The sequence below is a fragment of the Hippoglossus stenolepis genome, chromosome 21, assembly GCF_022539355.2.
Source record: "Hippoglossus stenolepis isolate QCI-W04-F060 chromosome 21, HSTE1.2, whole genome shotgun sequence".
In the NCBI taxonomy this organism is placed as follows: domain Eukaryota; kingdom Metazoa; phylum Chordata; class Actinopteri; order Pleuronectiformes; family Pleuronectidae; genus Hippoglossus; species Hippoglossus stenolepis.
Window position 1 is genome coordinate 15,369,691 of NC_061503.1, and position 14,262 is coordinate 15,383,952.

Sequence of the window (14,262 nt, forward strand, 5' to 3'; positions counted from 1 at the left end):
ATTAAAAACTACCTCAGGTAATCAGTGTCTCGGATAAATCCTTAATCCTCTGTGTGTGTGTGTGTGTGTGTGTGTGTGTGTGTGTGTGTGTGTGTGTGTGTGTGTGTGTCTGTGTGTTCACTTACAGTCAGAGGTACCAGGTGAGAGTCCATTGAAAGTCAGCGAAAGAGCAGCGTGCAGTCATCCATCCTTCAAAACAGTCAACAACACGCTGAAGTCATCCAGGACCATGCTGCAAAGTGTCTTTTCTCAGCGCCCTAATCACAATGACTCAAACTGGGACTGCTTTAACACACTGTCTCCCAGGTGTTATTACAGTAACCTTCACACTGCATGTTGCCTCACACACACAGACACACACACACAGGCATTCTTACAGGTAGCTGACAGAAAATACAATAAGACACTAAAGGTACGTCTCATATTATTTCCATGTACCTGTAGATGTCACATAATACCTGTTTGTATGATCTACAGTCATTTGTTGTCATCGGGATGTTGCTGGTCTTTCTGCAGTGATTGTGCGTGAACTCAAATTACACAAGGACCTTGAGTAATCTTGTGACTTTGAGGCTACATCCACAAAACTGTGTTTTATTTTTAAAACATTAAAACATATCTACTGTGTATAGTTAAAACTTCAAGTATAGAATTAGAATCTACATATTCTGAATATAGGAAGTTAAAACTAATCTATGGAACTAAAAAGAGGTATAAAGCGTATGGAGATATTTGAAATGCTTATTTCCAAGGAAGAAATTATGTTTGTAGGGAATAGTTCATTCATCTAGATGGAGAAGATCAGACGTATTTGATATTTCTCCTTGGAGTCACTCTGTCTAGAAGCGTAACACCACACAGAAAATCTTTGAGTTGAAACTGAGTCTGCAGCACTTTAATCCGTCGAAGAACATTTCCACACCACTGCCGCAAAGCAGAACTTCAACCTCATGAGGTCAGCAAAAAACGTTCTGCCTATGTTACTCTTTAAATGATGTATCCACACAACACAATCGATTGTTGATGTAGAATTATTGATTGAAGCAGCTTTAATTTGACCAAACTTTTAAAATTCTGTTTGATTTGATTTGAACTTTTTTCCCCTTGAAGCACATGGACGGTGAGTAAAACATAATAGGACGACACAAACAAAGACCTTTACGGGTTTATTTTCATTACGCACAGCTTTATTTTCGTTAAAGGGATCCAAGGCCTTCACAAAAGGGTTGACTCTTGGTAGCTATACAGTGCTAACACGACACGCGACAACAACAGAAACAACACGGAAGGACTTATGTGAACGAGTGAGAACACAAATAAATAAGAGTTGAAAGACGTTTCATACGAGATCAAACCGAGATGCATCAACGAAACCAATAGTCAGAGGAAAGTGAGCAGAAAAACCCTGCAAAACGACAGTAACAGTTTTTTGTACAATACTTGATTCCTTTCTGCGAGTAGCTGATTGTCTACAGCGGCTTATTTTGGTCATGCACAGTTGATAGAGTCATTGCTATTTAATGGACAGTGAGGCAATGATTTCACAGTTTGTCGTTATTACTTTTTACATTTTGATCTCCTCTACCTCCAGCTTTGATTGTCAGTCTCTCAGGTCTGTTTGTCACGGTGCTTGATTGTCACTGGCTCATGGATATGTTTCCTTAGTGCTAATACTGGGGACGCTTCGTGATAACTACTACGCCCAAAAACTGTCTCTAATTAAAAAAAAAACTAACATCCTCATATTTATGACAGAAGAAAAAACACAAGAGTAGTTTTTGGTAATAATCTGTTAAACCTGTACATGATCTGTAGTATTTCTATGTTTCAGACAGCATCTGAATCCAACAGTGATATGGTGCGTCCCTATTATTTTATCACAACAAATGAAACTTGTGCTTGGAGGATGATTCGAGTCCACAACATGCTACATTCTTCCCTCTGATAACATCTGACGACAGTCCAGTTAATCTTCTTCATACACAGACGTCTGTACAAAAATATGCAGTTTGAGTCTCAGTGTAACTTTGCTGGCAGGATAGGCAGGATGTTTTTTTATGGTAGTTTTTTTTTATACGTTTTAGTAAAAGTGATTGCCTTATGCAAGTCTAAAATCTTCACAGTAGCTTCACACTAGCTTATGCTCGGGGGAACAAGCAAGTTATCACAATATCATCGAGCTGCTCAAGTAACAAGAAACTGTGGTTACACCTCACAATACATACATCTGCTGGCATTTACTTAGTACCACTCAATCCTTTCTTTACGATAGGTCCATACTTATTGGTCACATGTTGATCATTTCAATGTTCAAGGCTACAGTTCTACTCACAGCTTGTTTTTAAATTTACTTTCATAAAATTAACTTTGGAGAAATTTCTCCTGCTGGGGACTCCTGGTATTTTTCAACCTGGGCTCCATGTTGGAATCGATCTCGAAGGTCGTCTCCACTAGCAGCCCCCGACACGGTGGCAGTATCTACCATGTAATCCTATGGGTCAACTGCCACAGTCCAGCAAATTCTAACTAAAGGTCCTTTTTTTCCCTGTCAGGTCTCCTGAGATGTGGGTTGTTGCAGGAGGACGGAGGTGGAGGTGAGAGTTGGAGAGAAACTATTACGGCTGAATCTTTTTCTGATGATGTTGATGAAGCATTGCGCAGCGCAGTGTGACAGAAGATTTCCCGTCTTTGATAAACAGGGTGAGACATGTGTAATGTTGCCCGACTCTCAGGAAAGACGCTGTTTCTTAGCTGCTGTTAGAGATGATCTACTGTGCTCATTTCAAAAGTTTATATAAGTACCATTAATTTACACACCCACATTTAAAAACATAGGACCCAGGTTGAAACATACCAGAATTCAAACCTTGAAGCAGTCTCCTGCCACCTCTATGGTAAGAACACTGACTTTTCTTAGTGGTTATCCATTCCTCATGGTTCAGGCAGGTATCCACCCTTCTGTTTTTGTCGTTATAGTTCGTAAAAGCCAATTTATTTTGACTTCTGAAGGGTCCAAATCTATTTCTCAAATAGAACTAATCCTAAAAATATACACTTCCACCATGATTAACACACTAATCCCCCAAAAAGTGCAACCTGATAATACTAAGCAAATACCAGAGTCCTGTCAAGTGCAACCAAAGCTGCTCTCGGCTGAATTTGTAAACATTTAATGCATTTGGGGGTCTGCGACTCATCCAGACCCCTCACGAGCTCAGACCTGTGCTCCCTCGTGTGTCCCCCATAATTATTTTATTCCCATTTTTTTTTTTTTACGTGCCCTTTTTCTCCTTCTTCTTCTTCTCTTATGTCTGTTGGAAGTGAGTGTCTGTTGCTCATTGTAATCTGGCCCAGTACTGACCCAGGTTCTGACTCATGCTCTGCTGCTCACTTCCTGGGACCTGGACCGGCACTGAGACACCAGGCGATATGAGCCCTGAGAGACAGAGGGGGAGGAGAAGAAACACAGTTAGTCAGACAGTTTCATATTTACCATGTAAGCACTGATAGATAGAGACATGAATGAAGTGTGTCTGCTCCATCAGACAAACCCACATCGGCCTCAGAAACACTCACCAGTGTTGGAGTTGGCTGAGGACGGAGTCTGCAGATGAGGGGAGGAGTACGCCGATGAGTCAAAGCTGCGCGGGGTAGAGGGGGATGGAGGCAACATGCAGGAGTAGGACGAGGCCGACTGCGGAGAAATAGACTGAAAGTGAACACAGGAGTGGAGGAAATATTTGGATTAGATTTATATTCACAAAAATGATTAAATCAAGTAGGAATCTTTAAATGTTGTTAATTATTGCATATTACACCACAAAAGTAAAAGCCAGTGGCAATATGGTTTCACTTACACCACACGGGGGTGCTAGAGAACTGTTAGTGATCGGAGTAAGGCACCACAGCAGCGTCCACATTCATTGTCTCACATGTGAAAAAGTATTTCATTGATCTTTACGTGAACCTTATTCTGGCTTTTCTTCCTCCGTTGATACCATGGAATTTTAAATTGCAGTTTTTAATCATTAATCAAATCATATTTAATCTGTATAGCGCATCTTCACAAATCACTATTTGCTGCATGGGCCTTAACAAGTTGCAACATCCTAGAGTTTAGAAAAACCCTTTTACAAAATGTCTGTGGATTAAATGATAGTTTCTTGTATGAGTTAGATAAGTTCTAGCATCTGTGTGATCAAGACAGTCAGATCAAACAATAAATATTCATGCTGCTGATAATTTGTTTTTATTAAAGCAAGCTGCAAGATAAACTCTGCTTGTTCCACATCGAGGAACCTTTAGAAAAAAAATCTTTATGGCTGCAGTTGAATTATTATGGCAGCGTTCTAACCTCTGCCTCTGTCAAAGTGTCTTTATAGCTTCAAAAATGAATTATGTTATTATCAAAATAGCTGCAGATAAAATAATAATAATATTATTATAATATACTTTCAGTTGAGTATATGATTAATCAAGTAGTTGCTGCAGCTTTGTGTGAAACGTTTAAATCACCTTGTTTGATCATTATTGTCATTGTTATTTTAATTATTATTTGTGCTTGTGACTATATTGATATTATTAGAAATCTGACAATAGCCAAGAGAAGATAACGATAGGAGAACAATACATTCTATGTTTTGTCATGGTTGCTATTATCAATATTAGTTTCAAGTAGTAGCATTAATGTCTGCAGTAAATCTATTATTCATTTCTATTATTGTACATTTTAGACCCGTGACGTAAAGCAGCTTCTGACTCGCTTCTGCCGAGTGATGACATCGTGTGTTAAAAGTTTGGAAGGTGCTGATGAAGGATGAAAGTCTAACCTGGACTCCGGATGAGAAAACTGACAGGGAGCTGTAGCTGGGCAGGGACGACTCAGCCTGACTCAACATGGACCCTGGGGAGGAACACACACACACACACACAGAGCGAGATGATGGTGAGCGCGCACACACACACACACACACTCATACACTTACACGCACACATATTTGTGCCTTTACACAGATGTGGTGGGAACATCTCGCTGTGGAGATGCTGTAATATAGATGTTTTTAATGAAGAACCTCTGAGAGATTGCCTGGCTGCAAATATCAAGCAGGAGAGATCTGAGGTTCTTACTAATAAACTATAAAATAAATATACACACGTCCGTCACCAAATATATAAATCATAAGACACCACATGTAGTGTAAGTGTAATTAAGATTAAGGGTTAAAGGTGCAGGGAGCAGCTGTTTACCTGAACTACTGCCATGCTGCTGATGATAGACAGATGTGTTGAAGGAAGTGGTCAGTGGAGCTTGACTCTGCGAACAGGAAGTCACGCCCCCTGACCTCCTTTGGTTGCGCAGCTTCTCCTCCCTCCTCCACTTGGCTCTTCGATTGGAGAACCACACCTGTCAATCAAAGACTCCCGTCAGGCCTGTTTTTTCATGCAGGAATAGATCTTTTTGAAAGCAGATGATTGATCGCGTGTTGTCACAGGTTGAATGAGATGCTCCCCACCTGTATCCTGGCCTCTGGCAAATCGATCTTGTTCGCCAATCTCTCCCTCGCAAAGACATCTGGGTAATGTGTCCTTTCAAACTCTGTGGAAGATATGAACTAATGTCAAACACACAGTGTGAGTCTTAATCGGGGCTGACAGGACGACTGGAGAGCAGCTCGCCACATCACACATCCTGCCTGGTGTTATTATGTTTTGGATTCATCCGAGCATTTTTCTATTAATATGAAAAATTGAAAATTGAAATTCTAATGGCTTGTTTATTATCTTTAATCTCATTATTTGTGCAGATATTTCCCGACCTATTGGGGAATTACTGCTTAATATCAGCATGACTAATTATCTTTCAGTGGAGTATACAAACCCAGGAAGCTGAGATGTATCCTTACAACCATATTTGAAATATTTATCTGTTGCACTTTGTATAAATTATTTACCATTATGGAACATGCGGAAAGTTCAAATGAAAGGATTCAAGTTGAGAAGCTGCCTAAGCACTTCATTTCAAAGGAGAGGGACTAAAGCTAAACTGAAGAAAAATCCTGAGAGGTTTTTAATCTTGTCGTCATTTGTCATTTTGAATTAAAAAGTATCTAGAATTGTATATTTGTGTGTGGTACAAATCTGTAGTCGACTAATTGCAGAGTATATAACAGACAGAGTCTTACTGAGAGTCAATTCCTCGTGTTATAGTTGGTTCAACGTTCATATCTAAGAGACTTTCTGTAGCAGAGTATCATTTCTCATTGTGGCAGCTAATTTATACTTGACAAACTGCTGACATTTTTGTTGTTGACAAGTCGAAACACGAGCTGGCCTCTCCTTCTAACTGACAGTCTGAGTCACTCGGATGAACTCGTCCAGTAACAGAGACGTCTTTTACAGATTGAACTGTCGGCACTCATGATGCTTAGCATTTGTTTAGCATGTCAATGACATGTCGACAGAGAAACTATAAATCACTTAATGGTTTGTTTTAAACAGATGTGGTTGCATGAAAAATGGCAGCCGGAAATGTAATTATGTTTTTATATTGCTGAGAATATAATACGAACACAGAACCTCTGCTGTGAATGACACTGGTAACACGAGGTTAATAAATCCATATTGCACAAAGACAACAACCCGATGAATTAAGTCTGTCTCACAAATTGTTCTAATTGGCTTGGTTATAATTGGCGTCTGTGTCAACACATGATTGTTATTGTGCCTTGGCCATGCACTGAGGTCAGGGTACCTCATTAATGTCATTTGCACGGAGTGACCACACTGATACGTTTCCACTCGGCTGCACAGCGGACATTGCGTCCTTATTTAGCTCAGGGGCCCGCTGCAGCCATATCCAGTCAAGGGTGGCTTCCTGATCCCTCTCAGTGGATGTCAGCGTGCGAGGGTTCAGATCTCGCTGCATAATGTAACCACGTAGATGCATTATCACAACTCTCTGCTGCACTTGCTGCCAGAGGCCACAAGAGTTTAGATTCTGAAAAATTTGCATCTGGAAGTGAGCCCAGATCCCTCGCAGGGTTTGATTAAACAAAAGTGCCTAGAATTCGCAAGCGGTTACAAAACGTGATTAAGAGCTGGATTCTTTGTGATTTCTCATATTTATGCCTCCTGTCATTCACCAAAAAGCTCTAAACAAGGTGTAAAGGCTACAGTCCAATGACAACAGTGTTGGCAGGACAAGCTGTGTCATGCCACTCTCTGGAGGGTCATTGGCTGGAGAGCAGAAGAGAGTGATGTGCGTGCGTGCATTGGCCTGACCTTTCTCCAGAGCCTCGATCTGCTCCTGTGTGAAGCTGGTCCTGTTCCTCTGCAGCTTCCTCTTGAGCTGCAGCCTCAGCTGAGACTCCTCGCCCTCGTCCCGCTCCACGGGTACTCCTCCCCCTCGGCCCGCTCCTCCACCCCCTGCCTCTCCCCCCATGCTCCCCTCGGTGTCCAGCAGACAGCCCTCAGACACTGGCAGAGAGGAAGGTGACAAAAGAGACGTGTGATTGCCAGGAAAAATCCCTCCGATGGCACGTCACAGATTGGCAGATTAACACTGTGAGCTGACAACAAGTTGGTGAGACAGTGCAGAGGCTACTTCTGATTTCTCTGTGGTCTAAGTGAGGATGTGTGAGCACTCATATGTGAAAAATTCCCCTCACCTGTGCTGTGTTGTGTCTGAACTCCAGTGGGGTCATGGTACCAGTTGTTGGGCCCGCTCCAGTTTGAGCCACTCTGCAGGTTCAGCATGGTTAACTTCTCATACATGCTACGAGTGTCCAAAACACCATGAAAAGAAGCCGAGACGTCCTGCGCTGTCCTGTGCGTATCCGCCCCTGTTTACTGTCACCTTTGGCTCCTCGCTCCCTCCTTCAGTCCTCACGCTCCTTCTCTGTGAAAAGAGGGGGAGTGACGGAGGGAAAAGAAGATGGAGAAGGAGGGGTTCATATCGCATGAGTTCACACATGGTCGGCATTGTGGTGAATTAGCCTCATGATGACAGACAGAAATGGAGTTAGTTATGTGTGCGCTGTCGTACCGTGTGTGTGTTATACATTGTTACGCTGGTATACCGTGGGGAGCCGAGGTACATTAGAACCCACTCTGATCATGCTACTTGCTTTTAGCTCTATTTTTGCTGGGAAGCCGGAGCCTGCACTCGCACACACACGTATGCATGAAAAGACAGTGAATTTATATGAAGTCACAAACTGGCATCACGCACACACACTTGCACGCATCCAAACGCACACAGTCGTGGGTTTGTTTGCACAAAATTCCCATAAAAGCTTTCAACCAAACCCATGTTTAACTTCCTGTCTAAGAGCAGCAGTACCTCCATAGACATTATTAACGTGTCTATAATTCCGACGTAAAAACGGCTTATCTAACACTCACATTTTTATTGAAATTAGCTTAATGCAGAATCGGAAATGAAAACGACGATGTGTCGATACTGAGTCGAATCTCAGCTACTGCAGGCACAAAATGTCAAAGGTCAAACTTCATTCGTTTGGACGATGCAGCCCCTGAACAACAATTTACGCATCTGCTTTTCATTAAATTACAGAAAATACATGATGAATACTGTTGGTGCCGTAGTGGATCCCAAAGCCTCCGGGGAAGTCAGGATTAAAGAAGTTACATCTCAGAGCGAAAACACACAAAACCCCTCTAAACACACAATTTCTGCAAACTTACCAAGTGTCCAGGTGAAATGATGCAGGGGTCCTGTGTGTTACTCTCCTCTTCTGTGGACCTTTATTCCCCTGCTCCCTTGTTCTCCAGCTTTGTTGACAATACTGTGTGTGTGTAAAGCAGAGAGATGGAGAGAGTTAGACAGGGTGAGAGAGAGTGAAAGAGGGAGAGAGAGGAGGAGGGGGGGGTGCTCTGGAGAGAAATGCGTCTGCGGGCACTCTTGTCCTCCAAGCGATGGAGGATGGAGAGAGAGACAGAGGGAGAGAGAGAGAGAGAGAGAGAGAGAGAGAGGGAGAGAGAGGGAGAGCCACCGAGGGGTGACAAAGTGAGTCAACATCAGTGTCAAGTTTGAACTTAATGCCAGCGAGAGGAGGAGGGGAGGCCGAGAGAGTCGAGCAAAAAGCCCAGATAATGGAGAGATAGTGGATGATAAATAGATGATGGAATTCAATTTTAGCCATAAATTGCTCATCGGTATTGAGGACAATTGTCTGTCAAGTGTGTTTGTCTTTTTTTTTTTTACACTAAAACATGTGCAACCAGACAACTGAGATTATCAGATTAAATGTCACGTTCACACTAAGGACTCGTGTCCATTGATCCTCATTTACATGCTCAGGAGAGATCAATTCAAACTTTGAGAAAGCTTTTATAAGATCACATGCATCTGCTGTCGAACTGCATTTGTTGTGCTGCGATAGTAAAATACTGCCAATTCTGCAGCTGCACGTAGACATTAACATCCGGCCTATCACATTGTTGTATGGATTTTTCTTATTGTTTAAATAAATATTTTTATAAATCATGATAAAACTAACTTATCTCATTAAGAGTTACTTCTCAGTAAAAATAATTGGTAGTATTAAAACATTACTTGGTTATTTGCTTGAATGAGATCTGAGACATTACAAAACGAGATGACAAAAAGAGATATTTCAAGATAGTAATATGCAGTAATATTAGGCTTAAAATTACCATTTATTTATTTAAGACGACATGAGAAATCATGTTGCAAAAGATTCAGTCTGTATCATTAGTTATTGAAACACATTGAATTTCTTTGTAACCAGACATTGCTACGTAAAGAGGTATTTTTTAGTTTATTACAAGTTATTTTGTAATAACAATATATAATTTTTTTATTTAGCAAAGGCATTGCAGTGACAAATTTAAGTTTAATGACTTAAACAAAAGCATTTGAATAACAATACATATTATTGTAAGTAGCTTTGGATAAAAGCGTCAGCTAAATGAAATGTAATGTAATGTAATATGATGATATATAGTTATATAGAATAAAACAATGGGTGATAAAACAATATCAATAATTGTAGCAATATAATTTTAGCAATATGAATTTCATAAATAGCTATATAACAATATAATATATTGCTTATGCATTGTGATAGCACAGCGAGGATCTAACACATAATTGATCTACCTCAGATTTATATAATGTTTTGTTGTTTATTAAGTGTTTGTCATATTTTGCTCATAATTAAGATAAATATGAGTTTAAAACCACGACCTTCACTCAACCTACACACTCAAAATGAAAAGAAAAAAATTACGTGACATTTATCGTGATAATTATCAATACAGACCGTTATGAACATTTTTATCTTGATGTTAATTTGCTCATCCCTTGTATCAATCTTTTTACAAAAATGCTCTGCATTTAAGCAGAAACTAAAATATTGAAAAATAGCAATAACAGTTTTTGTAATTTTGCCATTATTGGTGATCAATCTACAACCCAAGCATTTTCAGTTTACATCAAGAAAATACAGCAACTCAGCTTCTGTTCATAAACAGATATTTGCTAAGATGCATGTAACAAAACCCCAGCACCAGTACATGTGGCCTGTTGTGCTGTTTCACAGAGTTGGTGTCGCAGCTTTTCTCAGAACACCTGAGCATTGTTCTCTGATTACAGAGGTATTGTTCTCCTGCCATAAAACACTGAGCTTCAAGCTAGGGGGACAATAAACAATGGCACTGTATGGCCCCGAGTGGAGGAGCACCACACCGAAACCCACGGCAATAAAGACACAAGGTTTGATGTGAGGTAATGACGCAGGTATGACGGTATGTATGGTGGAGTCAAAGAGCGAGAGCAGAGTAGAACCGGGGTTTAAATATATCTCTGCAGCGGAAGGGAGAGAAGAAGAGAGAGATAGAAGATGGAAGCAGGGAGGCAGAGGAGAGAGACGGAGAGAGTGAAGAGGAAGTATGTGACTTTGGGGTGGGTGTAGGGGCTTGGGGATGGGGAGGGTGCCAGCTTGTTTTATTTCCGGTTGACAAGACTTTGCGCTCCCTTTCTCTCTGTCGCTCCCTCTCTCTTTCATACTCTGCTATTCTTTCTCCGCTGCCCCCGTTGCTCTGTCTCTCTAACCCCCCTCTTCCTCTGTTACTTTCCTCCGAGACGTGCCTTGGAGAAAGGAAAGGACTTGACAAGTTCAAAGGTAAAAAAAGGAGTAAAAGCAGGGGAAGAAGTAAAAGTACAGTAAAAGCACAGGAATCACACTAGTGAAATACTCAAATACAAGTACGAGGCCAGTAATCAACATTTTAGGAATGTAAAAGTATATATGTATCAGCAAATCTACTTCAAGTATGAAAATGAGTCCTTATTATGCAGGTATCATTAAATATATTGTATTAATGTATTATTATTTCTGATGCATAAACATATATGTGTCATTGTAATATCTGTAGCTTGTGAAGTGGCGATTAATAAAGCTACTAAATGTATTGTTAAGTATTTTCATCATCACTATGTGTGTTTTTGTGTCTAATGTATCTATATTCTATTTTATTCTATTCTATTATAATTCTATTCTTTTTATCTGTATTTATTCTGTACGTTGGCTGCTGTAATAGCAGAATTTCCTCCATAGAGATCAACAAAGGATTATCTTATCTTGTCTTTATTTTATAATGACACATTTTATAAATTCACGATATATTTAATTCAAAATAAAAATCTACAAAGTCATAAGTACAAGTAAATGTCAAATAAATGAGGTAGAGTAAAACTTGCAGTGTTTCTCTCGTGAAAATGAAGCATAAAGAAGCTGAAAACTGGAAGTAAGTATCTCATATTTGTACCACTTGAATACATTTTTCAGTAAGAGGACAGAAACGGGAGAAAAGAAATGAAGTACACGAGGGAAAGTTGAGTAAGACAACTGCTTGGTTAATTTAAATCTAAAGCTCAACAACATACACTTCTATTCCCACTCCTGTTTTCTAGCCGGTTACTCTTTTGTTTTTTCCTTTACTCAGAAATCATGATTACATCTTATTGTGTTCCAGTTGTTGGAATGTGGCCTAACCTATGTGATCCCGATGTGCTGAGTGCAATACTGTGTGTGTGTGTGTGTGTGTGTGTGTTGAGCTGTGTGTGTGTGACGGCGCGTGCTTCACTGCAAAGATTCATGTAGCTCCAGGACATGCATTTTTTTTTAGTGCATCTTGTTAGTTCATTCCTGTCACCTCTCTCTCTCTCCCTCTCTTTCCCTCCCTCGCCATCCCTCGCTTTTTCAGCGCTGGAGGGGGGATGGGGAAGGGGCGGTGGACGGGGCTGGGAGGGGAGGTTGGGGGAGGCGGCGGCGGTGGAGGCAGTCGCCATGGTTACAATGCCATGACAAATATTCATCAAGTCGTTAAAATAAAAACAAACGGGAGTGCATTATAATTGCTCTTACTGACTGGATCCTATAATGCGTTCATATATTATGAGTGAGAGGAGCCGAGTGGAAGGGCCTCACGCACGAAAATATGCCGCCAGTGGTAAAAAGTGAATATCAGCTGACCTGGAGGCAAATGCATGTGGCACACAGACGCAGACACACACGCACACTTATTTACTTGCACACACTTCTTCAACTGCTTTTGTGCAACTTTATCTCTACATTACCTGTTTATGGAATTCCCTGTGAGTACTTTCGTGAGTCTCTCCTTTCCTCTCTCTTTGTCCCTCCATCTCTTGCTCTTCCGTTGCTGTTGTGTAGCCCCAGGCAATACTGTGATGTGTCCTCCCTCTGTCCCGCCCTCCCTCTCCCTCTCTCTCTGTCCCTGTCACCTTCAATTGCTCTGTGAAACTAGACACACTGCCTGGGGCGGGGAGGCAGGGTGGGAGGAAGAGATGGAGGGAGGGAGGGAGGGAGGGAGGGAAAAGAGGAAGAGAGAGGAAAACGGGAGACAGACAAACAGCTTTAAAGACAGACATGAGGAATACATTTTTGGTGTCATTAAAAACAGGACAACCACAGCCCAGATGTGTGGCACACTCTGAAAAAACCAACAAGTTATGTTAACGTCACATCACAATCCAGCCAAAAATATACAACACTTAAATAATGTATCACTGGAAACATTAAACACATAATGACTGTGTACATACACACATCTACCCAATTTATAGCAGTGTTTTGACCTGGATGTTATGTCCTATTAACAGGATTTGATTTACCATCTGTGTGCTATGATCCATTCATCTCTCCTCCAGTTTAGACCTGTTAAACTGGTTTGTATTTTTCAAAAGGAGCAAGGAGGATGTTTGTGTTCCTCTCTCCCTATAAGCCCTGAGTTAAAGTTACAATGATGCCTCAACAATCATGTCCCAAAGAGGGGAATCTAATTCATGCAAGGCCTATTATAGTTATTGAGATATTACAAGTGATACAAAATCAGCAGAGTAATCATTCCCAAGAAGAACGTAAAACAAGCTTACTGCATCTTATGATGATTTGACCCAGGTCACACTTGTGGTAGTAAATTGCTATAAATTGCCTCTAAATGTTGAGTGTAAGTCTGATGTGTAAAGTATATAAAGATAAATTATATTATTAAACTAAACTAAATATCCACATATAAAGAGGCTACTGTTTTAATCCGAAATACCTAAAACATGATGGTCTTTACCTTTTTTTCATTTGATAAAGCTTTGAAATGTCCACATGTATCTGCAAATTTGTAAAAAATAAATAAATTAAACAAATAAATGAGTATATGCAATTATAAAAGCATTGCATCCAACAACTTCACCATAGAAGGAGATAGTCTTTTAGGTAAAGATGAATCTTATTGGGCTTAAAACATTATCACATTTCTATTTCCATATAGGCGTGTTCTCTGAGCCACTGATATGACATGTGTCAAATGTAAATAAACTGTTAATAACTATAACTCACATGAAGTATAACTCAAATAAAATAACCTGTGTATAGTCATGTGTATAACACAGTAAAACCACCATAACCATACTATTCAAAAGGACATTATAATGTGTAAAGTATAATCAGTAAATGTAGGCAAATTTAAGTATCACAATCAGTGCCCATTATGCAGATGTAATACAATATATTATATTATATTACTATTAATGATGCATATCATATCATGAACAAACAAGCAGCATTTAAATATTTATATCTTGTTAAAATTCAGTTAAATGAAAATAGCTTTTCACTTACTGTTGATTAGATTTAATCTAAATTGTTGCTTCATTTACAAATAAACAATTAGTTTTGTTTAAAATCTGTTTGAAAGTGA

At 40.1% G+C, this 14,262-nt stretch overlaps 1 protein-coding gene across 3 annotated transcripts; it reads right to left on the reverse strand.

Moving 5' to 3' along the window:
* Positions 1–1,153: 1,153 nt before the first annotated feature.
* Positions 1,154–12,751, reverse strand: pax10 (paired box 10). 3 transcript variants are annotated; one of them, XM_035146691.2, is made up of 9 exons: positions 12,626–12,751; positions 8,707–8,807; positions 7,668–7,897; positions 7,282–7,476; positions 5,514–5,596; positions 5,248–5,404; positions 4,830–4,903; positions 3,577–3,709; positions 1,154–3,436 (listed from the first exon to the last, which is right to left on the reverse strand). In XM_035146691.2, exons 3-9 carry the CDS (start codon positions 7,771–7,773, stop codon positions 3,336–3,338), a joined length of 849 nt encoding a protein of 282 aa, XP_035002582.1. In that variant the 5' UTR covers positions 7,774–7,897; positions 8,707–8,807; positions 12,626–12,751; the 3' UTR covers positions 1,154–3,335. The 3 variants fall into 3 exon arrangements, with proteins under 3 accessions (XP_035002582.1, XP_035002584.1, XP_035002585.1); XM_035146693.2 differs by lacking the exon at positions 12,626–12,751 and having other exon boundaries at positions 7,668–7,892; positions 8,707–8,952; XM_035146694.2 differs by lacking the exon at positions 12,626–12,751 and having other exon boundaries at positions 3,577–3,694; positions 8,707–8,951.
* Positions 12,752–14,262: the final 1,511 nt, after the last annotated feature.